We start from the raw sequence: 26205 nt of genomic DNA on the forward strand, positions 1-26205 counted from the left end.
ACACACACACACACACACACACACACACACACACACACACATTATATATATATATATATATATATATATATATATATATAGCTCCGCGGCACGACGCTGCTGTCATTTGTTGAAGATGGCGGTTGTGCTTCACACGTCTACGGCGCACGAGCAACGAAGTGAGATTCGTTTTTTATGGAGCAAGGAAACGACGCCCATCGAAATACACAGGTAAATGCAGCTCACGTATGGGGAAAAGTGTCTTGCTTTGACAAGTGTGAGGTGTGGGTGATTTTGTGAGGTCGCAAAAGGCCGCGAAGTCCAATGGTGGTTCCACAGCCAGCCGAATGAATTCTGCCACAGGAACATTTCAAATTTAGTGCTGCGATGGAATACATGTCTGAGCCGGTGTGGGGACTATGTGGAAACATAGTTGTGTGTGTGTGCGTGGCGGAGGGGGGGGTGCGTGCGTGCGTGCGTGCGTGCGTGCGCGCGCGTGAGTGTGTGTATCCAAAGCAGCATTCAGTGCTTTGGACTCTCTTTTTTATCAGTCACTCAATTCGCGGCAGAGACTTATCGTTCGTCTGTTCGGACATGAAAGGTGCATACACTTGTTTGTAAAATAACCCGCTATTTTCTTTCGGATTGTATTTTATTTGACTTCATTAAATCCACACTTATGGTCATTCAAGCTACCTAGCACCTGTGGTATCCGGGAGCTTTAATTAACACGAGTCGAATGTAATGAACAATTTCAATACTACCGGCATACACTCAACGTTTCGTCACCTCCGGAAAAGGATTTCAGGTATTGCACTCATACTTTAGCCAATGAAATATTCCGCGCTGTTGACAATACCAACCTCTTCCTACCAATGGCTTTTTTGCACAGCCAGTTTATGCGTTATATGTTTATCAGCGTTACAGAAAGTGCAAGTGTAACCATTGACAATCATAACGCTGAGCAATTAGTGTATTATCGTTGCATAATATATATTTCACGTGCAAGCTATTCAAAAACTAAACGCGTGTTCTTACACTCTTGCTCTACATTGCTAGGAACGCAAAGCTTAATTACATCCGATAAATGCCTTTCAATTTCACTTAAATTCCCGAGCCCTTTAGCATTGCGTAGAGTAGAGTAATTTAACGTTAACTTACACTTGTTTCTAGAATATGTGTATTGTTGGCTCGTAATTGTCCGCTGTGCACTGTGTTAATTTTACTCGCGAAACTCCCGAGACATTCGGTCACGCATACAAAGAAAACGTCGTTTCTGCGTTTGTAACTGTATTAACTGGCGTTACCTGCAAGTGCCATCAAGTGGGCTCCACCCTTTGACCATGGGCTGTTAAGCGTGAAAGTGTTGCTGCCTTGCTGCGCTAACCTTAACCTATAGTTGGGCTAAGATTCGGTTACGGCATTCCAAATGCGCTTTCTTACGACCGTGCAACATGTGATGGATCGTGAAAAATTAATCCCGTGCTCTCTCCCATGTACGTACAGCGATCTATCGCGGTTACCAGTCGGCGCGTATACGTGCAGTCGAGAACAGCAGCGCACCAAAGCATTGTTGCATATAGTAATTTCATTGCCAATAAAGAATAGCAAATAAAAACGAGAATCTCCCAGCGCATGCGTAACGTCAGCGAAAAGTCGAAGTGGGTGATGTTCATATGTAGGTGAGCACCGCTATGTTCCTGTACTGGAGGAACGGCTCCCGCCGGTTGAAGACGAGCATCCACGGCTGGAAGCCGCTGGTGTCCAGGTGCCGAAGGAGCGCGGCCGACGCGTGGCTGCGCGCGTACAGCGCCATCCAGGCGCCGCGCTGGCGGAACGTGAACGAGCCGGCCAGCAGGTTGTGCAGGAGGCGCACCGCCACGCCCTCGTCGGCGGCCACCAACCAGCGCACGACGGGCACGCCGCGCGTGTCGTTCTGGAGGCCCGCGTAGCCGCACACTCGCCCGCCGCCGCCGACCCCGCCACCTCGGAGCGCCACGCGGAACGAGATGGGGCCCTCGCGCAGCGTCATCCTCCAGAACCGCTTGCGGCCGAAGCCGAGCGTGCTTTTGTCGAAGCTCAGCAGCGACGCGTACATCTGCTTCTTGAACTTGACGATCTGCGAGAAGGCGCGTTGTTGCGCGTTAATGCGCGTTCAAATTGGGCTGGCGACACTTCTTGTCGCGGCGGACTTTTTTTTTTCAGTTTCAGTTTATTGATGCGATTGAAATTTTGTACAGAAAAAGTAACTCCAGGAAGTCCCGTAGTCAAAGACTGGGGAGCGACCTCCAACAATAAATACATAGAAAAAGTTCACTTGATGCGGTTACCAGCAGTAGCAATCCTATGAAAACAAAAAAGCATTAACACACAAAACAAGTCAGGTTACGGTAATGACAATAAAGTATAAACACAAAAGGCAGATCTACACAGAGAACATAATAGACATATAATGCACATAACAGACATAATATACATAGAGAACATACTATTCCACATAGAGAAGCGCAATATAAACAAAACAATCATTTTCCGAACAAGTGGTGACGAAGTTTCCTCTTAAATAAATGAATAGAAGGAGATGATTTAATGGAGGGCCGCAGTGAATTCCATATTGATGTTGCCAAAAAGTTGCAAAAAAATTAATTATCTACTGGAATGTTGTACGTGGTCAAAGCCGCGATCTGATTATTGGTTCTCTGAAGCTGTTTAGTATACTGTGAGACGTCAGTGCAAGGAGGTCACGTGTACGAAGGAGATATTTGACGTTTGTCGAGGGAAGAACGGCGAGGTGAGGCGGGTGCAGCAACAAGTAGGACGCGAAAGACAGTGGCAAACGCTTTACTGTTATTCGCGCGTTTCCTTCCTGCGTCTGTGGTCTGACGAAAATTGGCGCGCGGGCTCGCGTGTTTTCGTGCACGTGCTATACGCGACGTGACGCACGCGCCAATCGCCCTAAAGAGCTATAGTTGGCATGAGCACGAGAGAAGTATGCGTGCGAAAAGACTGTGGCCTGATGGCTAGAGCGCTGCGAGAGGACACCGCCGCCGCAGCAGCAGCAGCTGGCACGGTCAGCTAATGCAGCGTTGCGGTTCATGATTTAGAGCGGGAAAAGATGGGGTGTCCTCCTGTGAGAGACAGTTACGGCACTGCACTTATCTATTCTATTTCTCTTTAAAAATCACTTCACACACACACACACACACACACACACACACACACACACACACGCACACGCACACGCACGCACACACACACACACACACACACACACACACACACACACACACACACACACACACACACACACACACACACACACACACACACACACACACAAAGATGGGTCGAGACGTAGAAGAAGAAAAGTACGGACGACACGAGCGATGCTTTCCACATTTGTTGAACGTCTGTAGAAAACATGTGCCGAATAAAGAAATTTACAATTCTTTTTTTTTTAGAAATTTAAAGTTGTTCCGTCAGTACCTTGCAAGACGATGATGTATTGAGCCCCTTAATAATAGCGCGGACGCCCTCCGATCTAACGACTATGTAGTTCATTGGCACAAAGGTGAGAATGAGGATGCGAACGGAGGTGACCATTTTTACTTGATAGATCAGATAATATTTTCATAAATGTTTAGTTTATTGTAGCGCACAGCTGATCAGGAACCAAATTCGCAACTGCTAAAAGTGATTTTGCTTTATATTTGTCGTTTCGCACAGTGTTCTAAAATTGCTTTCAGTTATTTTTCAGCACGTCCGGTAGCGCGTGGTTAAAAAATTTGAACTTTGCTTTAATTCGGCATGATAAGTAGAATTGGCAGTTTTGTAGTTAAGCCAACTTGCAGCTGACCGATATGTGCGAGCACCATAAAAAAAGCCTTTTCTTGTTCCTAAAAAGACGGTTCAAATGTCTATTATATCACGGGGCATTTTTGCTCGAGTAAAGTTTTATAATGGGGAATGTGTTTGAGCGTTAATTCTAAACCATTCTTTTCGAACAGGATCCAGTTCTCTTCGACTGTTCGGTTAATGTATTCAAGTACAAAGTAACATGAAAAATGACAACCATTCCACTCTGTGAAGATGGAATGGCAGCAAAAGCTGGCGACAGTCAAAGCTCTCAAACGAAAAGCAAAGTGCTTTCTCTATCATTCCATCTTCACAAAGTGAAATGGTTGTCATATTTTGCGTTGCGAGTCTGGCGTCGTTGCTCGTTCGGAGGTGCCCGGGCTCGCGCTTGTCGTTTTCGTTCAGCGTCGCGGGAACGTTCTTCATTGGTGGTCGTTTCGCGCCGGCATCGTTTACATTCTCGTTACTGTTCTCTCCGGCGATCCTCGTACGCATGTTATTCTTCGGGTGTACAAACTATACGTGTCCACCCCATCGATAACGCAGCTGTTTCTAGCGCCGATACCTCTCCTGCTTATAAACTGCGATAACCTTGACGTCACGCTATTGTTCACAGCGAGCGTTCTAGTCTCTTTCGCATTTAGACATCTGCACCGCCGCACTACACCCGTATGGGTTTGTTTGAAATCGCTAAGTCCGTTGCAGTTGCCGGACGCTTAAAAAACTACGGCAGGGGCGCTATAACGTAAAACTATTCCAAAATGTTCTATTCCAATTCTGCAATCAGCCCACCGCGATTGGTCAAAAACTTTTTTGGACCACCCCCACTTCACCTGTCTGTCACGCGACGTCACGAAAACGGCGATAGGGCCCCATCTGATATGACGTGTACAGACTGATTATGCATAATTTGACCGAACAAAAGAAAAATTGTTATTTCTAATTCGACGCCTTTTCGCCATTAGCCCTCGGCTATTGGTCAAAAGTTTTCGGGCTGCACCCACTTCACCTGCCTCTCACGCGACGTCACAAAACCGCAAAAACTTTCCGCGTCAAAGTGACGCTTACGCGTTAAAGATGCATTAATATGTCGAACAAAACTGAATTTTCTTCTGAATAGCCGTTCCCCGTTCCCCGTTCCGAAAGGAATAAAAGATTGCTGCCGCCGAATGCTCCGGCCCTGGCTACTCGCTCTTGCCGGAGAGTATGGGTTTATATGCATGCAATAAAACTTTGTGCGTGGCAGTGTAACGTTTTCGAGAACTTTCGGCACGTTTACGACCTCGTTCTGCCAACTCTTCTTTGCTGAGGATCCGTTTTAGCGTCATTCTTAAGCTTCCGTTGCATGCCGCTGCGATTGTCGACGAGCCACCGCAAGCTAAGTAAGAGAAAGCGGACCAATCGCAGACGCCGGCACCACCCTCTTCATTCAGTTATCGATATTCAATGCAGTGGCTCGGCCCCATCGAACCCTCGCCACTTGAGCATGCTCCTCGCCTCTTGTGAGCCAATTAGGTAAGACAAGCCGCTCAGTACAGGCAATGTTATTCGTTTTTCAACCAAACAAAAGTAACCTCCTACGAATGAGGGGAGCATTTGATTGGTTTGTTCAGACAACCCTGCGGGTGACCGCCCGATGCTTGAGTCGGCGGTTACGCAAATTTGACGTCAGGAGATTGGAATAAAAACATATTGGAATAGTTTTACGTTATACGGCCCCAGGTTAGTCATATATAGCTTCCGTTGTAAAACGAGGACAGGTTGGTGTTAATGGCATCGAAGTCGGCCTTGCTGTAATCTGAAATTGTTTTTGAATCGTTTACGTACCCTAGAAACTGCCGGCGAGAGTACAGCGTAAACTACCGTGTGATCGTTAAGGCCTGCAATGGGAGTAATCGAAGAAGTAATATCGGGGGGCGTAGTTAAGATAAGGTAAGGGCGTAGTTAAGGGCGTAGATAAGATAAGGGCGTAGTTAAGATAAAGCAAATCCCTAGTCCTGTCGACGGCAAACTTGGCTGTGTTATAGGCACAGTTTGTTCGCTGAAAACCGACCAATTCTGTGACCACGAGCAATGCTTTCAGCAGACGAGAAAAGGGACAATATAATGGAGGAACGCTGGATCAGTTTACACCGGTAACGTACACTTTGACAATAGTGTTTTAAGTCGAGAAACAGTTGATTATTTCAGAAGGTGATAAGTCTAAACTTCCTTTCCTTTTCGTATTTTGCTCCGAAAGCTCAGCGCCCGTGCTTTAATGTCACGTCACAAATTTCAAAGTACTATAGCGTACTTGGGCTATTTTGTAGCAGGAAATGTTTTCAAAACTTGCTAGGATGAATCTTCTGTTACGTAAAAATACAATGCAGTCGTTCCTTGCGGTAGACAATTAATCAACTATATAGGCACAAGTACATGCTGTAAAAATATATGACGTCATTGCGAGCTGGTGCAGCGTCGCCAACCGTGTTTAGTTTTTGTCTTTTCTGCCTTACCAATTGGTGTCCTCCTCAAGGTAACAGTGGTGCAGTTTTACTATTTCTGAAGCGTCATTTAGAAATGCAGCTTAACATTGCTCTCCCTTTAAGATCTGTACAATCTTCGCTCAGAGTATCGTTACGTGAATTAGATATGCAGGGACTCGACATAATTGCTGCCGCATCAGTATGACAATGACACATCACGTTGCTGAGAATCGGCCTGGGGCTGCATGACTGGCTATGCTTAACACCACAGTTCTGAGCAGTCCGCGACCGCAGACAGAACGTACTGAGCAGAAGTATAACAAACATCCGCGGAATGTAATCCATCGCTGTTTCTCACATCGTGCGCGTAGTGGTATACGCGTTCATAAGTGGCGCCCCCGTTGCTTCCGAATTAGTATACTCGAGTTACCATAACGAATCGGCTCACCTCGACACCGTCCGGCAGCGGGAATTGACCGAGCGGCGCGAGGTCCGTGTCTGACGCCAGCTTTCCGTGGAGGATGAGGCCCCTGGCCGACGTGTAGAATCCCAGATGGCGGTAGTAGGCGCCCACCTGCTCGGCCGGCACCACGGTGAACAAGTTCTTGCCGTGCTGCACGCTCAGCAGTGCGTCCCACAGTTGCCGCTTGACACCGCTCGCCAGGAAGTCGCACTTGACGCTGTTGGCCGCGCAGAAGGTCTGCTCGTCCTCGAACACGATGGCGCTGATGATGCCGCAGTGCGTGCCTGCGCGCAGGCGAGCGCGCATCTTTTGTGAGACGGTGCCGAATCAGCGGGTGCGCGTTCGCAAACTGCGAAGTTTAAAAACACGCGCGTACGTCGGTGCCATCCGACTTGTCGAACCAAAAGTCGCTCGGGCTGTTGAAGTCTGCTGGAGAGGGTTGAAAATCGTTGGAAACTTGTTGGGTGCAGTTGTTTTGTACGACCGGCCTTTTTGCGCGTCGGTTGGCGTGGCTTCAAGAAACATGTGCTTTAGTTTCAAGGAACATGCGCTTTCCAGGAAACATGTGCCTAAAGGGACACTAAAAAACGGTAAATCAGTTTATACTATAATAGACTATTTCTTCAAGGCATTAATTTCGTTAATTTTACGGTCAGAGAGTGATTACTAGAACATGAAATGAAGTGAAAACTTCCAAACTTCAATTTCGTGAATTTCGCGCGAGAACTGCAGTGTCAGTAAGTCTGTTTATTGTCACGGTTATCAAAGTATTTTTGTCTGTCTCTGTGTGTTTGGGCCGTTGTCGCAGTGAAGGTTTTCTTTTTAAACTTGCACTCACCAAGTTCACTCTCTGGCTCCTTTAGGAATGCAGTCTGTAGTCCATCTTTAGCAATAAAAAGATTAACTGAGCCCGAGCAAACAAAGTAAAAATGCACGACGTCGCATCGAGCCAGTGCGGGAATTTCAAGGCGGCGTCACCAGGCACCCGTCTTTCGTTTCGGCGTCTCTTCAAGCCTTCTGTATGGGTAAGAGCGTCACTTTTCGGATTGTTGGGGAGCAATTTACTAATACAACTCAAATTGTGTTTTTTTTCTTCTCTTTTGTGTCCCTCTAAACTTAACGATCTAGTTGCTAATACGTTTCTGTTCACGCGTGTTATTCGATGTTCATAGTTACATTCTTCGGCCGACTTATGCTCGGAGTGAACGAACCATGACAGCCTTGCCTTCAGCGAACATATTGGCAAACATGCCACAAACATGCAGCTGCAAAGAGTAAGTTAACCGCGCGTAACCGCGTGGCCAGGACGTTGCCAGGTACGTCGTCCGACGATTCGAGGAGCATGCGCTCGCACGTGCCTAATCGAACTTCTCCACATAACCTGCTGTTTGCTTGAGCAAGTGGAGATAACTTGGAATGATTTATGCAACCTAAAGCGACAGCGGGATGGCGCTGAGGTGTTATCCTGTGCTTGCGAAAACACTGCGCGTGATTGGGCCGGTAGTATATGGACAGCTGTGACTTTCTCGAATATGCTGGCGGCTCAACGACCACGCACGATAGCGTAACGAAATTCGATTTACTGCAGCACGTGAAAAATCCAGCGAGAAGGCTCTAGTTGAAATACTATACGTCCTTTCTCTCTTCGGAGTGCTCGTGCTGTACAAGCAACGGGAAAGGGACACGTGCACGTGCTCTGCCTTTCTCACCCAATAGCAGGTGCAGCCTCTCCTCTTTCCCACCTCTGGCCTCCGCCCAACGTTGCTGCCGGAGTTAGAGCGCTCGCGCGCGAAATCTCGCATGCGAGTGCTCCAGCCAGTGTCGAAATTACGGTAAATATTGTGCTAATATACTAACAGAGATGCGTTTTCATTCGACATGTAAAAGAGAAAAATACAGCTACTGCATGAGAGCGAGAGTGCAGTGCTAGGAAAACGGGCTTCTTAAATAAACAAGAATAAAAACAAAAAAAGAACGTGGTGTTCTGTTACTGAAATTTCGCGCGTGAGTTTTAACTTATATCGCTTCGGCGTTTGTCGCTTAGGGTGCTATTATCAAAAACGAAGCGCTGAATTTCATGCATTGGTTTCGTTTCACAAGGGAACCATTACTAAAAGGTAAAAGAAATGAAAAGAAAAATACGTACCGTTCTCGTCGACGGACATCAAGAAGCTTTGTGGGCTGTAGGTCCAAAATGTCTTGATCGTTGGAGCCACGCTGGCAGCATCTTCGTTCCAGCGGTCGTACATGATGGACGGTAAATCATAGTCGTCCACGACGCGCACTTTGAATGCAGTATCATAATAAAAGTTACCGAGCATGTCGCTGATTTTGCCAATAGCGGGAACGAACGACTCGTACACGATATTTGCCTCGCTTCGCGTCGACAGATCCGCCATGTGTTCCACAACCGTCCTAAAATTCTCGAATCGCAGCTCTTCGCAGTGCGAAACAAGCTTTGGACTCTCGTCGTCAGCGTCTGGCACTTCGTCACTGATGTCGTCGTCCTTTCTGTCCTCGCCTGCCGTCTTCAAGAGGCGCTCCATACGCCCTCCTTCATCGTCACTCGTGGGCGACTCGCTCCCCCCACGTTGGGAAGGTTCCAGCTGAATCGGGGCTGCTCGTGCCGTCATACCCGCATCGGGCTGTTCTTCGCCATGTCGCGTGGGGCCTTCTTCGGCGTTTAACACATTTCCGAATGCGGGCGACAATGCACTTTCCGATTTCGTAGTTTCCTTTCCTGCCTTGGGAACCTCGTATTCGCTGGCGTTGGCTACGTCTGCCGCACCCTCAGCCACTGCCGAGCCCAGCAAGCTCATTTGGTAGGCGTCGTCTCTTAGTATGATCGCGGGGGCGTATCCGGTCTCTGAATCAACGCTGCGCGTGTGCTCCCACGGAAACGGTGCGTCCGTAGCCACAATGTGGGAAGCGCTGAGCGTTGATGTGGGCTCACTTTTCCTAATCACGTCGTCGGGAATGTCTCCTGTGACCTGGGAGCGGCGTCTCGTTGCGAAGAGGCGCACCTTCAGGCTTTCCAAGTCATCCGAGGCGTCTACACTGTAAGATGAAACATTGCCGTCATTTGGGTGCGATTCCTGGGTGTACCCTACACTGACGCTGCTTAGCGAACCCTTTCGCTCGCTTGAGGGGACACCTCCTGCGCCCAGAGGATCGCTCGTGGCAGCGCCTGTTGGGACATTGGACTCAAAGTCTCTGGTCGAGGTTTCCCAGGTATTGTCTCCTACTTCCGTGGCGATCGCGCGACGGTCGCCAAGCGCCGTTTCGTCACCGCGAGTATTTTCTACGTTCTCGCTGCTGTAGTCGGCGCTACCAGTGCGCAGGGATAGCCAGGACTTGTTCACTAGGCGCCTTGCATCCTCGAAACCCGTCTTGACGTTCACAGGACGCTGCAAGTCGTCGTCTCTGTTCTCTGCCGTCCACGTGGCATTCGTCGCTGCGGTGACGTCTTTGGGAGCGGATTGCATAAATGTACTTGCCGAAAATTCACCGTGTTGGAACGCGCTACCTGCGCTGTGCTCGTCATTGTTCCACTCGTCATCTGGTACACTTTGCCTCGCATTGTAGGGCCGCTTTAATTCCTCGTCCCCCGCCTTGGCTGATGTGTCACTGTCCAGCGCAGCTGACAGCTCGTGTTTGTCCCTGGAACATTCTTCTTCCGGAATCGTGGCGCCGGCAAGGTAAATGTACGTTGCTTGGTTTCTTGAAGGACGAGCAACATTTTCCGAGGGCAATGCGTCTGCTCTGGAACCGACGTCAGAGTAACCAACCAGTAGCTTATTTTTTTCACGAAAAGCTGCGTCGTTACTGGCAGTGACTTCGTCGCTGAACGAGAGCTTTCGCTTTTGTATCTTTGTCTTGCCCGCTCCATCTATTTCGGCGGCGATTGCTAAACCGCTTTTTTGAGGTTCAGCATGAGCCGGGATATTGTTGAGGGAAGCCGCGACTGCACCTTGGTCTATTCCGCTGACGCTGCCCGTGTGGATACATTCTCGCGTGTTCTCGACACCATTGTCTTTTTCGGTCGGATCACATACAAATCTTCCTTCCAGTTCTTGTAACAAGGACGGAACTGCCAAGTTTTTTTTCGCGCGTTCTTTGTCCGGCGCAGCTGCTGGCAAGTCAACAGCATGAAAGGCCTTTTCTGGTTCGGTCTCTGAGTGACTGGGCCACGGAGGAAATTCGATCCCAGATGAATCTTCAGTCGACTCAGGTTGTACGCTGATAGGGTATTCGGCCGTCGCGGTGTCTTCAGTACGGAACCACTTGTGCAAGTCGGCAGCAAATCCTAGCGCATTCGAATCCTTTCTAGCTACGCTGAAAGGCTGTTTGACTTCTGTGAAAGAAAACGGTGGTTGCTGGTGACGCGCTTGCCCGGAGTAATTGGTAGCTTCACATTTGGTCACGCCAGTTTCGTATGGTACCGGGACACTTGGAGTGGTCTTGTCTGCGGAGTAACAAGGCTCGCGACCCGTAGAACGTGCTTGGCCGATGTATTCTGCGGCACAGACTGGTTTCGTATGATCTTCAGACGGCTCTTGACCAGTCACAGTTTTGAAGGGAGTTGTGTACTCGTAATGCAGTTCGTTAACCTCTGATGCTGAGCTAGCATACTGCCCGTCGCTGGTCGCTGGCGGTTCAGACATCGATGTTCCGGTGATAGGCGTTAGAGCGGGTGATGTTTCGACGGGCGGCGTTGCGAGAGGCGGCGTTCCAAGAGGCGGAGTTCCAATCTTAAGTGGCGCGAAAGCCGCCTGGAGGGACATGTTAGCAGAGCGTAACTTGGCCTGCTCATCAGACAGCGCTTGCAAGTTTTCAGTGCAAAACAGAGACACGAAATCCGCCAGCGGCTGACCGTCGTCATCATGCACTTTTATCTCGTCGAAAGGCAGGGAAACTGGTTCTAAGTCCGTGCGTTGCGTTGATAACGCTGTCTCACTGTGGCCATATTGGTCCTGAGCTTCAATGAGTGCAATGTCTTCAACTTCCGGAAGTGCTTGTTGATAAGCAGCAGCGTCCAGCTGAAAGCCTGTTTCTTTTTTGTTTAAGATGGCGTCGCAATTAGGCATTTCTTCGCCTTCATCGGCTAAAGGCGAGGTATTGACATTGTTTTCTGTTAGACTGACATACGTCGCATCAGCCTGCATTTCACCGGTTGGTTTGGCTGAACGCGCGCCGGAAGGATTTTCTGGAATCTCTCTCATATTCTGGCAACCATCTTCATATTTTGTTGAATCTAGTTCTGATGCAGAACTCATTGAATGGAATGGACTCTTATAAACGCTGTAAGGTAACACGGCGTCTGGGAAAGCACATTTCCCTAGTGGTACAGACAACGCGTTCACATTTACTAATTGCTGTTGAAACACACCGCCATTCAAGCGTACAGGCGGCTTGTGAAGCGTTTGGAGCACTTTATCCACGGATGAGTTGCTTTTTGCGTTCAAGGATGACTGGTATTCAGAAGCCCCTGCAGTTCTGATGGCGAAGTCGCTTTCTTTTGCACATGCTTGTAACTTGGCGCTTCTGTTTTCTAGGTCGAATGTTGGACGAGGCACATACTGGCCCTGATTGTTTAGGGATGCAAACTCCGCTTCTGGAAATGGGCTAAAGGTAGCCAAGGGCGAGCTCTTTGGAGAAAAAGAAGGGTCGCTGGGAGATATCAATGATGCTCCTTCGGACGCTTCACCTATTAAGTTAATGTGTTCGGGAGCGTTGCCATAATCTACCGCTTCTTTTTTGGGACAGTACGGACTACTTTCTTTGGTACCTTCGGAACCCCTCTGAATCACAGCGTCTTCTAAGGGCGATTGCTTCCCGGTGACTGCCTCGGTAGTGCTGGTAGCCGCAGCTCCAGCAACGTCGTCGAAAATGTTGAAAGGCCTTGCAATGTAATCGCAAGGCTGACTTGACTCTGTTGGTTCGATACCGCTTTTTCCAAATAAATCCGCCAAAAACACGTCTGGCTCGAACTTTGACTGACTGCATTCAGCTTCTGTCCGAGCTTTCTCCGGTGCGTTTCTCATGCTAGACTCTCTCGCCTCCGCACCGAATAACTGCGTTTCTGTCTCCGCGATCACAAAACTTTCGTGCGCTCCAGTCACACTCTCCATGGGCCTTGTGTCACCGTACCGCTTCAAGATACGTTCGCTTGTTTTCTCACAAGAATGCTTCTCCATCTTCGTGATGGAAAGCAGTGGTCCACGTTCTTCGTTCGCTGTACTGTCGAATTTGTCACCCACTAGGTCGTCTGCTGTTCGTTTGATTTGTCCTACTTTATTCGGTTGCTGGTCTGTGAAGCCCGACTCGGCTGCCGCGGCTGTTGTCTCTTCTGTTGCCTCCGGCTCGCGTTCTGGATGCTCTGTCGGACGATCCGAACTCACTGACCATGTAAGCTCCGGCATCACATTTACGGCTGACATCTCCGCTTCCGCGCTGGTCATAGGTTCACCTTCTGTTTCCTTACTGGGAAGTTCCAGTCCTAGTGCGTCTTTTTGCCCGCTTATTGCTGTAGGCCGTCCAGAGGGAACCACTTCAGTCACGGCGCTCTCTGCATACTCTTCTATTGCTCCTTCCTTGCAGCCTGGATGCTCTAGGTGCTCCAGTAAGGTTGGCAGTGCAGGCTGCGGTAGCGCTCCCATATCCGCACTTATGGCTACCACGCCGCCGGACGGTGCGTCTGTTGCCTCCTCTCCCTCCAATTCTATTTGAAACATGCCACTTTCCTGACCTGAAGTAATAGGCCGTTCATCAGGGAGCGCCTCAATGTCACCGCTCTCTGCCCGTTCTTCTGCCTCTTCTGTCGCTTCTTGCGGACTTATTTCTAAGCCCCCCAGCAGTGCCCCGCCCCTGCCATGCTCGAAGTATCCAGGCTCGTCAAATTGAAGGGGTACCAAGGTTTCACCTGGCACTTCCTTCGAAAGCGATGCCGAGCTGCCCGTAGGTTGTGTTTCAACTACTGAATATTGATCGGAAAGAGCAGCGACGTGATCAGGTACCATAATATCCGCTTGTATGTCTTCAACAACCACGGCACCACCTTCTGGGGTCCACATATTCGTGAGCTGAAGCTTAATTGCTTCACTATCCCAGAACTGCGCAGCGTAGTCCACTACATTTTCATCCGTGAACGCTGATGTTTCCTTTACGGCTTCAGCAGTATCACGTGCAGTTCCAGTCGAAACCGACATTGCTTCCCCGACAAACACAGCCCCGTTACCTGAAGCTTCCATACTTGTTCGTTCAAGTTCACTGTGAATGAACGGTCCGTCAAAACTTGTCACGGTTTGAACTTGGGGTACGTCCATAACGTCAACAACATTTCTTCCACGGCTTGCATCCTCCGCGAGCACTGTGCCACTTTCCGGGGTCCACATGTTTGTGAGCGCAAGCTGCATAGTTTCACTGTCCCAGAACTGCGCGGCGTAGTCTACCGGTCCTTGAGCTGCAGGTTGCTCGTTTTCTTTTAGGATTGCCTCTGCTGATGCATCGGTTGAATATTTCCCAGTCTTTGTCATCAGCACTTGGCCTGGTGGAGCGGCTTTGCTTGCAGTGGCTTGGTCAGAGGTTTCCGCGACTGGTGCAGATGTATATTCAATGGCAGGAAACGTTTGGGAAGTTTCAAGCGTTGACGGTACCATTACTGAATGAGTAATGTCTTCCTCATTCTGCAGCTCTCTTGTTACCACGTCCATAGCTGCACCTTTCTTCTGTTCGTGAGGAAACGCGTATTCAGTAATTTGCCATATAGATTGAATTTCGTCGCGTTGTTCTGTTTCCTTCACACTGGCCGCCTGAGTGTCTTCTGACGGTACGAGATCGCTGCTTTCGTCAGGCTGCCTTGCGACCATGTCCCGTACTTCGCTTACTTTCTCGGTCAGCTTCGTTAAGGAGTGATCGTCTGCTGCAGAGATATCGTTGGGTTCTGTAAGCGGTCGCCTGTAGAGCCCCTTCACCGCAGATGCATCAGCAGGTTCAAGCAACATGGAAGTAGTATTTGTATGTATTTCTTCTACTGGAACGGGTACCAGACTTGTTTCGACCTGTTGCTCTTTAGATTTATCCATGGCAGACGCTTCAACTACGCCGCGGGCATACGAAGAAACCATTTCACTTATTTCTTCCTTATCACGTGCCACCAAGTCGGTTACGTTGCTTGCTTTCTCTTCCTGCTTAGATAAAAAATATGCCCCAATATCACTCGCCGCTGACGGCTGCATGAGTTTAATATGCTCCGGCTTTTGTAGCGCAGCAGTATCAGCTACTGTGCTCCGCTCAGGTGAGACCGACTTGTAGGACTTGTAGGACTTGCAGGAATCGTCTACGGACTCAGCAATATCATTAATTTCTCTTGCAGATACTTCAACTACTTCAGTGCGCTCTGATGAAACGAGCCCGCCACCCTGATATTCTAGTCTTGGTACCATGCCTGTTAACTCGCTTTCCTTCGCAGTTTCCCTTTGCGTCAAGTTTTCATCAGCTGCTGCTCCTTCAAACTCTTGCGGACTTATTTCTAAGCCTCCCAGCAGTTCCCCGCCACTGGCATGCTCGAAGCCAGTTAACTCGCTTTCCTTCGCAGTTTCCCTTTGCGTCAAGTTTTCATCAGCTGCTGCTCCTTCAAACTCTTGCGGACTTATTTCTAAGCCCCCCAGCAGTTCCCCGCCACTGGCATGCTCGAAGCCAGTTAACTCGCTTTCCTTCGCAGTTTCCCTTTGCGTCAAGTTTTCATCAGCTGCTGCTCCTTCAAACTCTTGCGGACTTATTTCTAAGCCCCCCAGCAGTTCCCCGCCACTGGCATGCTTGAAGTATCCAGGTTCGAGGATAATTTCTTTGACCGGCAAATCAGGCAGCTCGTCAAATTGAAGGGGTTCCAAGGTTTCACCTGCCACTTCCTTCGAAAGCGATGCCGAGCTCTGCAGGGCATCATTGGTGCGTTGTGTCGTCGCGCTGACGTCGGAAAGCGGTGTTGGCTCTGTGGAAGCTATTTCCCCTTGTTGCGGAGGCCTAGGTATATATCGAGTCTTCTCAAGATTCCGTCTTCCTAAAAATTCTTCATCAGTGGGCTCGGTAGAAAGTTCAGCAAATGGAATACCGTCGTGTTTTTCTGTTTCTTTCATCTCAACTACAGCAGAACTTTCTGATGACGCCGGTTCGCTTCCTTGATCTTCCTGTCTTGGTACGATGTCGCGTAACTCGTTTGCTTTTGCAGCTTCTTTTATTTTTAAGTTTTCATCAGCTGCAGGCGCACCGCTTTGTTGGAGCAGGGCATCATCGAGTTGCTGCGTTGCGCTGACGTCAGACAGCGGTGTTGGTTCTGTGGAAACTATTTCCCCTTGTTGCGGAGGCCTAGGTACTATATACCGAGTCTCCTTCTCAGGCCCCCGTCTTCCTAAAAAGTCTTCGTCCGTGGGCTCTGTAGTAATTTCAGCAAATGGAACGCCCTCGTGTTTTTCTGTCTCCTTCACCTCAACTACAGCAGAACTTTCTGGAGACGCTGGTTCACCGCCTTGATCTCCCTCTCTTGGTCCGATGTCATGTAACTCACTCGCTTTTGCAGTTTCCCTCATCGTTAAGTTTTCATCAGCTGCAGGCCCGCCACTTCGTTGGAGCAGCGCATCATCGACATTCTGTGTCGCGCTGCCGTCAGACATTGGTGCTTGTTCTGAGGAGATTAGTTCACTGTCTTGTACTGGGTGCCAGGCCACTATGTCCCGGATCTCATTGTCCTGTTCTTGTTTTGCTAAACGGTCTTTATCCGTGGGCTCCGTGGTAGGTTGATCAAGTTGAATGTCCTCGTCTTTTTCTGTCGGTTTCACCTCAACCAGAGCAGAACTTTCCGATGACGCCGGCTCGTTGCCTTGAACTTCCTGCCTTGGAACGATGCCTCTTAACTCCTTGTCCCATTTCTGTTTTGCTAAATATTTTTCATCTGTATGTTCCTTGGTAGATTCAGGGACAGGAAGGTTCTCGTGTTGTTCTGCTGTGGTAACGTCAACTGCTGCATAAGTTTCTGAGGAAATCAATTCACTGCCTTGATCGACCTGTCTTGGCACCACATCTCTTATTTCACTTTCCTTCTGAGGCTCTTTTGACAACAAGTGGTCTTCAGTCACATCTACAAGAGTCTCCCCGTTCAGTTGAGTACCACCATGTTTTTCAAAGGCACTGACGTCAAACCCTGTGGCCTGCTCTGAAATAGCTAACCTGGAGCCTTGATGTAGTTGCATCGGTATTATGTCTTTTGTCTCAGTTTGTTGAGTGGTTTCTTCTGTTTTCGCCTGTTCTGCTGTCGCAGTGCTTTCTAAGGGCACAAGCGTTTCATATCCGCTGGAAGCATGACGAGCTCCCGAGGCTCCAAGTTGATGGGAATTACCTGTCACTTGTAATTGCGCACTGTGATCAGTTTGCGGTCGTTCGACCAACTGCGTCTGAACTTCACTGTGGTCTGGTTCCCGTAAAGAAGGAAGCTGTCTTGAAACATCTGTTTCTTGCGTTCTACTCAGTTCGAGTGCAGGAAAGTCAGTCATATCGGAAGCCATCGACACAAACGGACCTTCAAGCGATGTCGGCATCACCTGGTGCTCCTCGCTTGTTGCCCCAGGTGCTTCGAACGTAGAATCTGCGAGCGCAGGAACGTAGCCGTAGCCGCTGGCCTCAGTCGGCACTTCAGCGCGTGCACTGGCTGCTTCGATGCTCCAGAGAGGAGAGACCTGCGTCACTTCCATGACTTTAGTGTCCTGAAACTGCTGCTCTGAGGGAACTAATTCCAATGGTACTTCCATTTTGACCTCACTCTCTGTTTTCGGGGTCAACAGGTCAACACTTGTCCCTTTCAGTCCCTCAAAACCTCCTTGTTCCATTCTTGGAACCTCTGGAGCAGTTTCAGTTTCTTTAAGCTGCGAGTCAAACAACATGTACCCGGGAAGTTTTTCGCCTTGACTTTCTGCTTTGTCTTTGAGTGTTTCTTTCGAAACTCCGTCGCTGGGAGCTTCAAGAGCTCGAGTTTTTGAATCCGCTGTTCTTGAGAGGTCGTACGAGTCAAATTCTGACGACGTCGGATATTGTTTTTCTGAAGCCGCTACAGCTTGCAACGGTACTTTCTCTTCTATTGCTGTCTTTCTAGCTGTCGTTGACAGACCGATAGGGCTATGCACCGTGTAATTTTCGGCGGACGTTTCTGGGACGTCCTTTTCTGCCATTTCTGATATGGTTGTCATAAAAAGTTCGCTGCGTGAAGAATCGACAGTGGGCACCTTCTGCGCGCGCGCAATGGGTTCGTGTCCCCCATCATGGCGCAGCTTCAACAGGTCTGTAAAAAAACCCTTCCTGTCCTTGAATACGTCTGCGAACATTTCCTTCTTCCGGTTGGCCCAATCACTGAACAACATCCTGCCGACTTCCTCATGCGAGCTGGTTGACCTTGTCGGTGTCACCCCCAGCGGTCTGTTCACGTCCGTTTGGACACTCGTGAATACTCGCGGCGTGACATCAAGATGCTCAATGGTCCTCGCAGCAGAGGGTGGGGTCGTCGACGGCTGCGCCGCACGTTCGGCAGAGTCCGACGCCTCCGCGGGGACGGAGAGGGTGCGCTTCGTGCCACGCCTGCCGGCACTCGCCTGTCTCCTGAGGTTGTCCACGATCCTCATGCGTTCGGCAATCACCGGATTGCTTGTCCGTGGCCCCACCCGCACGCTGACGCGGGAAGTGTGGCGCAGAAACGCGTGTCCTCCACCGCACGATGACGACCGACTTTGGGCGAGGCGACCATGAGACGGCACAACGCGTACGGACAACTGGAAGAGCTGCTCGCTGCCGGGGATCGCTGTGTCGGTCCCGACGCGGATAGGTCTGCAAACGCGTGGCATGCTGTCGGCGCCGCCACCGCGAATGAGCCGCCCACCGCCGCTCGCGCTGGCTGAGATGAGTCGTGTCTGCGTGCGGGGAATGATGCTGGACGAGACGGACGTCGGGTAGCTGATGCCGCTCACGCTCCCTGAGACGGAGAGTGGTTGGCAGGGACTCGTGATCGTCATGCTGCCGAGGCTCACCCCGTGCCGGTTGCTGACGTACCATGGCGACAGCGACGAATTTGGATACCCCAGCGAGCAACGGGAACTTCGCCCGCGCAGGGGCTCGGCGCCGGTCGCCTCCGAAGCCTCCTGGCTTGAGAGACGACGGCTCATTGCAATTTTGTAACTCGCCGGCGCCTTTGCAGGCCGCGGCGTTGTCTTTCTCTTCTTCTTCGATCCACGAACTACTTGCACTGCAAGACCGCATGCTCTGCGATCTTGCGGAAAATAAAAATTAATCCGTTGAGATTTACGCTGAGTCCGGTTTGAAGGATTGAGGCCTAGTTCAATATAGTCAGCCCGGTACTAGTAGCAGCCTTGTCCGGCTGCCATTTAATAGAGAACGAAAGCGGCTCCTTAAGGCAACTTGGTATCATCGTGGGTCCTTTCCTTGCGTCGAGGCTATGAGAACAACATCAGCGGGACATCGGCGTAATCGATTTGAGTTTTCTTTCAATTTTTGTTTTTATACTCTTAATTTATTCTATGTGTTATACTGTTATGCCAAGATCCTGACACCAACCACGTGCTAGAGGCCGGACTATCCTTGTCATTGCAGCCGATTACCGTCACCAGGAGCAAGCTACCTTGACACTGTTTACGCGGGTACACTGCACGATGGGACACTAAAGGCAAATATAACGTCAAGCTAAAGTGACAGTATATAATGGTCGAAAATGTCTAAGGCGTCATTATTATCGCGAACGGAGCTTTAGTAATCGCGAAATTGAGGTAAATGTTGGACACGATTTGACACTCCTTCTTGACGTTCAAATACTAGCCCGATAACGTAGAAACTCCTCATAATAATTCTGTCACTAGCACTCAACCACTCGTAATAAAAAAGAAAAAGATGACTGCATTGCATTGTACGACGACAGAAAATAGTACTTCTACCATTCTATTAGGTACTTAGAAAAAAGAACTCATTGACGTTACCCCTCTCATGTACGTGGGTGGTCGAAAAGTTTTGTTTTCGCTCGGCTCTGCGCAGCCCGTGCTTTCGCGTTTCAGTAGTTTCGTGATCCTGTAGCCATGCGCTGGGTTTGTTGGCTCGCGAAACTCGCGCCAGCTGCAAGTAGCAGAGCATGCCAAGTTCATGTGATGTCGCCGGATGTCCGAACGGTCCACGCTGGCAGGCGATCTTTACAGTACCTGTCACCTCGGTCCGCTCTACGTACGTTCAACCCAGTCATGAAAATAAACTCCTGTATAATCTCGAAATGGATATTCTACAACCAATGAGCATGTCCCACTTAAAAAAAAAGAAAGTGTCATTATTTATTGATCTGCGGCCGCTAAAGCGGCATCCACCTAACCCATGTACTTGGGGGGGGGGGGGGGGGGAGGGGGAGGGTATAGCGAGACTCAGGCAGTCTAGAATAATAGAATAGTAGACTACTATAAAATGCATAAGAAATTAATCACTAATTGAGGATAGGCGGGTTAGAAACAAAGGAAATAGAACTTGGCGAGTAAATATTATTGAGTAAGAAGCATTTAGTCAAAAGCACTTCTTGCTCTAAAAAAGTTTTTAGAGGACACCAACATGTTGGGAAAATATTAAGTTTCAGATTATCCAAATGCGCTAAATGAGTAACATAAATGTTGTTCGTGGTTCATAATTGGTTTATGTGGAGATCGCAACACTTGCGAAATATGTATAATTCTGTTCTGTACTTGCATTGTATTACATGTGTTATGTTTTGGCTGTTCAAAATATCTTACTTTATATATGCGCACGTGTACTGAACTAATGCACAAAACATTGCGACTCATGTACTGTTGGACTGTATATTTTTTATTCATCCAGTGTTCTACTGAGTGTTATATATTGTGTCGCTATTCTTCCTTTTTATGCAAATTTGTTTCGTTTGCCAAGTGACAACGAGTAGCCGGTGCCACCATTAAGGCGCCAACCTCTCCTAACATTTCACTTCAATAAAAAAAGAATGTAGTCATTGCTGTCTTGTTCTATAATGATGATGATGATGATGATGATGATGTGCCTTTAAAATTGGGCACATACCTACACTCGGGCACGGGCCAAGAATCAGGTGGTTATGAGTGAGTGAGTGAATAAACTTTATTACAGGTCCGGCGAGGACGCAATCAGGTGGTTATACTCATCATGAATAACTGCAAGCAAATGAACTTGAAGAGGTAGAACTGCGAATGAAAGAGCATTGTGTAAGTGAAAAGTCGGACCATATGAATGGACGACTATATGTAAAAAAATAGAAAGAAGATTCCTTGCAAAATTCAGAATTGAATACATTTAGAAAGACTACGACAGGAATAGTAAGGAAAGTCGGAATTACCATGCTATGCGTTTCGTTACTTGAATGAAATCACACACACAGCGTGAAACAAGTCTGTGGCTAAAACCCAGCTTACAGAGGCCCCGAAAGAGATAAATATTCGAATGACTTAATTCAAACTCAGTTTATTAAACAGCGCATCAAGAATTGTTTTCCTTTGTATTGTAAACGGGCAAGATATTAAACAATGATTGTCAATTTTATTTCCTGGCAGAACTGGCATAGGAGCAGTATAACCAGACCAGACCTGTGTAATATGTTTAACGATGTGCCGATATCTTCTTATTTATGAGATGTGAATCACGGAAAGTTTGGGCACAGAAAGGAGCCCGGCTATACGAAAATCATAGCTGGGAAAAACAAGAAAGATAAAATAGGTAATTTAAATAAAATACACTGTCAAAAGCCTAAAACAAAGTAGCGAAACACTAACCGGTCCCGGATATAGTGCAAACCGAGGCGGACTGGGACGGTGGATGCTGTACTTCGTAAGCGTAGACGTGAATTATAACACGAAGACGCCATCGTCGTCCGCCGTCGTTGTCGTTTCATTACCTTCATTCCATCGTCGCCGCTCTGTCGTCATTGTGTGGTCGTCGTGCAGTCGTGGTCAATCCATGGACGTTTTCCCGTGGTGGTTGTTATTTCGTGGTCGTCAAGCCGTCCTTGTCAAGCAGTCTGCGTCATTCCATCGCCGTCATGCTGTCGCCGTCATGCGGTTGTCATCATTCCGTCGTCGTCATTCCTACGGCATCTACCCTTCGTCGCCGTGCCGCCGCCGTCTTATTGTCACCACTCACGGTGACGTTTATACACAACCCGTGTCGTCGTTCGTGTTTCTTTCGCTGTACTCATTGTCTTTCTTTAGCAGTAAACATGTCACGCAGCAAACGCAAATAGACCGCGTTCAAGTTATTCTACACGGCGGCAGTTTCTCGCCACTTTTAACCAGAAGCTTCCTTTGCCTGTCCTCCCCTTCTGCGGGTGATGGCTGCTGGCTCTTGTGCTGAGCGACGGCCACGATTCCAGTAATGGTGAGATCCATGACCGCCTGAGGTGGCGGGTGATGTAAGCGCATACGCGAGCTCAAACACAATAAAAAAAAATGGCACCGAAGAGCAAGTGCAAACCTTTCTAAAGATACATGCATCACCAGAGAGGAGATCGCAACATGTTTTCATTAATGAATCGACCTCACTTTTCAACTGTCAACGGTATCGCTCACATTTCCCTCAATTTGTTTTCATACGAAAACTATTGGACCCATTAAATGTTCACCTATGCGAGGTGGTCTTACTAAATTTCTAGGTTCATCATCATCATCAGCCTATTTTATGTCCACTACAGGACGAAGGCCTCTCCCTGCGATTTTCAATTGCCCCTGTCCTGCGCCAACCGATTCCAACTTGCGTTTGTGAATTTCTTAATTTCATCACCCCACCTAGTCTTCTGCCGTCCTCGGCTGCGCTTCCCTTCTCTTGGCACCCATGATGTTACCCTAATGGTCCATCGGTTATCTAACCTACGCATTACATTACCTGCCCAGCTCCATTTCTTTCTCTTAATGTTGATTATAATATCGGCTATGCCCGTTTGCTCTCTGATTCACATCGCTCTCTTCTTGTCTCTTAACGTTATGCCTATCATTCTTCGTTGCATGTTGCATCGCTCTTGGTGTGGTCCTTAACTTGTTTTCGAGCTTCTTTGTCAGTCTCAAGTTTCTGCCCATATGTCAACACCGGTAGACTGCATTGATTGTACACTTTTCTTTTTAATGACAATGGTAAGCTTCCAATCAGGATCTGATGTCTGCCGAATGCGCTCCACCCCATTTTTATTATTTTGTAAATTTCTTTCTCATGATCAGGGTCCCCTGTAAGTAAACTTAGTAGACTTAAGTAAACATACTCCTTCACAGATTCTAGAAACTGACTGGCGATCCTGAACTCTTGTTCTCTTGCCCGGCTATTGATCATAATCTTTGTCTTCTGCATATTAATCTTTGACCCCACTCTTATAATTTCTTTGTTAAGGTCCTCAATCATTTGTTGTAACTCGTACCCATGGAGTGTTGCTGAACAGGACAAAGTCATCTGCAAATTGAAGGTTGCTGAGCGATTTGCCGTTGATCCTAGCTTATTCCTAAGCCTTCCCAGTTTATTAGCTCGAATACTTCTTCCAAGCACGCAGTGAATAGCATTGCAGAGATTGTGTCTTCTGTCTGGCCCCTTTCTTCATAGGTATCTTCCTACTTTTCTTGTGGAGAATTAAGGTAGCTGTGGAAACTCTGTAGATAGTTTTCGGGATATTTACGTAAGCGTCCTTTACTCCTTGATTACGTAATGCCTCTATGAGTGCTGGTATCTCCACTGAATCAAATTCTTTTTCGTAATCTATGAAAGCCATATATAGGGGCTGATTGTAATTTGCGGATTTCTCGATTACCTGAATAATGACATGGATGTGATCCATTGTAGAGTACCCCTTCCTGAAAGCTGCCTGTTCCTTTGGTTGACTAAAGCCCAGTGTTGCCTTTATTCTATTGGAGATTATCTTGGTGAACATTTTATATAATATTGGAAGTAAGCTAATGACTCTATAATTTTGCAATTCTTTAACGTCTCCCTTTTTGTGGATTAGTATAATGTTGGCATTCTTCCAGTTCTCTGGGACCCTTGGAAGTCGATAGACTTCGTATAAAGGGCCGCTAGTTTTTCAAGCATTACGTCTCCACCATGCTTGAATAAATCCACTTGTAGTCCATCTTTTCCTGCCGCTTTTCCCCGTTTCCTGACTTACAAGGCCCTTCAAACTTCATCGCTAGTTATAGAAGGAGCCTCTGTAACCTGTTCCTTACTACTTCGAATGGAGGTATCGTGGCTGCTTTGGGTACTGTATAGGTCAGTATAGAATTATTCAGCTGCTTTTACTATATCTTCGAGACTGCTGATGATATTACCCTGCCTATCTTTCAGTGCATACATCTTGGTCTGTCCGATGCTTAGTTTCCTTCTCACTGTTTTCCGGCTGTGTCCATTTTTTACTGCTTCGTCAGTCTTTCTCACTTTATAATTTCGAATCTCCCTTATTTTCTCCTTGTTGTTTAGTTTTGAAAGTTCCGCGAATTCTATCTGATCTCTTGAGTTGGACACTTTCATTATTTGTCTTTTCATTATTAGGTTCTTTGTTACTTGGGCGAGCTTACCTACTGGTTGCCTTGGTGCCTTACCTCCCACTTCGATTACTGCTTCTGAAGCCAGCCTATTTATGGTTTCATTCATTGCCTCTATGTCATCTTCATCTCTCTGTTCTAAGGCTGCATATTTGTTTGCAAGTACCAGCCTAAATTTGTCTGCATTTAGCCTTACTGCCTCTAAGCTGACTTGTCTTTTTCTTGACCAATGTTACTCTTTCTCTGTTCAAATTGAGGTGAATCCTAGCCCTCACTAACCTATGATTACTGCACTTTACCCTACCTATCACTTCTACATCTTGCACTATGCTGGGATCAGGAAAAAGTATGAAATCAATTTCATTTCTTGTTTCACCATTAGGGATTTTCCAGGTCTACTTTCTGTTGCTACGTTTCCTGAAAAAGGTGTCCATTATTCTCAGCTTATTCTTTTCTGCGAATTCTACCAGCATCTCTCCTCGAGGGTTCCTAGAATCCACGCCGTAGTTGCCAAATGCTTGTTCACCAGCCTACCTTTCCCCCACTTTGGCATTGAAGTCGCCCATGACTACAGTATACTGAGTTTGCACTTTTCGCTTCGCTAATTCAACCTCTTCATAAAACTGTTCTATTTCTGCATCACCATGACTGGACGTTGAAGCGTAGGTTTGTGCTACCTTTATTTTATGCCTGATATTCAGCTTTATTACGACTACTGTTACCCTATCATTAATGCTGTAGAATTCGTCAATGTTGCCCGGTATGTTCGGAGTGGGATTAGAAATCCCACTCCGAACTGCTTATCTGGTAGTCCTCTATAGCAGAGGACGTGGCCATTTATCAGCACTATATTGTTACTATCGCAATAAAACATATGTAACATTCCCGCTTGCCGATTTAAACAAATAAAACATATCTGCCCCGTCCGGCGCCCTGTTCAGGTTTACATGTATTGCGGTCGGACCACAGGCGCCGAAAACAGTTTTCTTTACCTGTTGTGTATACTAATGTTTGGCCCGTAAGCCGCGTTCAATTGTTTTCCCAGTCTATTCTTACAAAAAAACTAAACCGGGTGCATCATAATCACATAGTGGTTATGATACGTAAAGCACACAATTTGTTTGTTTTAAATAAGGGAGGTAGCTGTGTCTTTCGTTTTTTTTATGCATGTAAACAAATTAAATTATTCTTGAGCTTGATACCCTTCGCCACTTAAAAACAACAGCAAGAAAAGAAACTTATGGTTATGGCTATAAGTTTCTATGGTTAGAAACTTATATTATGATTAGGTTAAGGTTATCTTATATTTCATATCTGCCTGTAATGCCGTTCTCAACTGCACGTCCACTCAACTGAGCAGCTTGTAAATTATAAATGGCTGCTTTCACTTATCCGGTGCGTTGTCATAACGATAGTAATGAAACAAATAAAGGAAAGACATGCTTCACATACACGTACAGATACAGTGACCCGTGTACTTATTTATACTTTTTAGTGAGACTGCATTTCGCTCGCTGACAATGTTATTGCTCAGTGCAAGACGCACCTGCACGATTTGGAACTTACTCGAATGCGGGGTGACCTGAAACGCCAACGAAATTGGAGGGTCAGGTTCTGCCTCCCAAAAGAAAAATCCTGGCGCCGCCCCTGTTAAAGCCCTTCCACGTATGTGAAGGGCCTTTAGCGTAGCAGTGGGTACAATACGACTTACTCAATAATTCTTTTTGAAATTCGGACATTTATAGATATTGCATGATTACGATTTTACTTATACCGCTAGCCTGTAACTACTACGGTGCGCTATCTGAATTTATTTTATTGTGGTATTTCATAATTAGCGCTACCTTATTTAGTACCGTGGGCG

At 47.7% G+C, this 26205-nt stretch overlaps 1 protein-coding gene across 1 annotated transcript; it reads right to left on the reverse strand.

Annotated features, from left to right (window-relative positions):
- Nucleotides 1-612: 612 nt before the first annotated feature.
- LOC126540719 (uncharacterized) lies at nt 613-13835 on the reverse strand. Its single transcript, XM_050187563.3, has 3 exons — nt 8909-13835; nt 6748-7046; nt 613-2098 (listed from the first exon to the last, which is right to left on the reverse strand). Exons 1-3 carry the CDS (start codon nt 13833-13835, stop codon nt 1652-1654), a joined length of 5673 nt encoding a protein of 1890 aa, XP_050043520.3. The 3' UTR covers nt 613-1651.
- Nucleotides 13836-26205: the final 12370 nt, after the last annotated feature.

This window comes from Dermacentor andersoni, chromosome 2 (assembly GCF_023375885.2).
Source record: "Dermacentor andersoni chromosome 2, qqDerAnde1_hic_scaffold, whole genome shotgun sequence".
Taxonomy (NCBI): domain Eukaryota; kingdom Metazoa; phylum Arthropoda; class Arachnida; order Ixodida; family Ixodidae; genus Dermacentor; species Dermacentor andersoni.

Excerpts from the sequence above, each read along its gene's own strand:
- LOC126540719 (XM_050187563.3), bottom strand. The coding sequence starts at position 13,835 with ATGTGGACCCCAGAAGGTGGTGCCGTGGTTGTTGAAGACATACAAGCG. Across the intron at positions 7,047-8,908 it reads GATGTCCGTCGACGAGAACG|GCACGCACTGCGGCATCATC; the intron begins GTACGTATTTTT and ends GCCTGCGCGCAG. Across the intron at positions 2,099-6,747 it reads CGCTGCCGGACGGTGTCGAG|ATCGTCAAGTTCAAGAAGCA; the intron begins GTGAGCCGATTC and ends GCCTTCTCGCAG.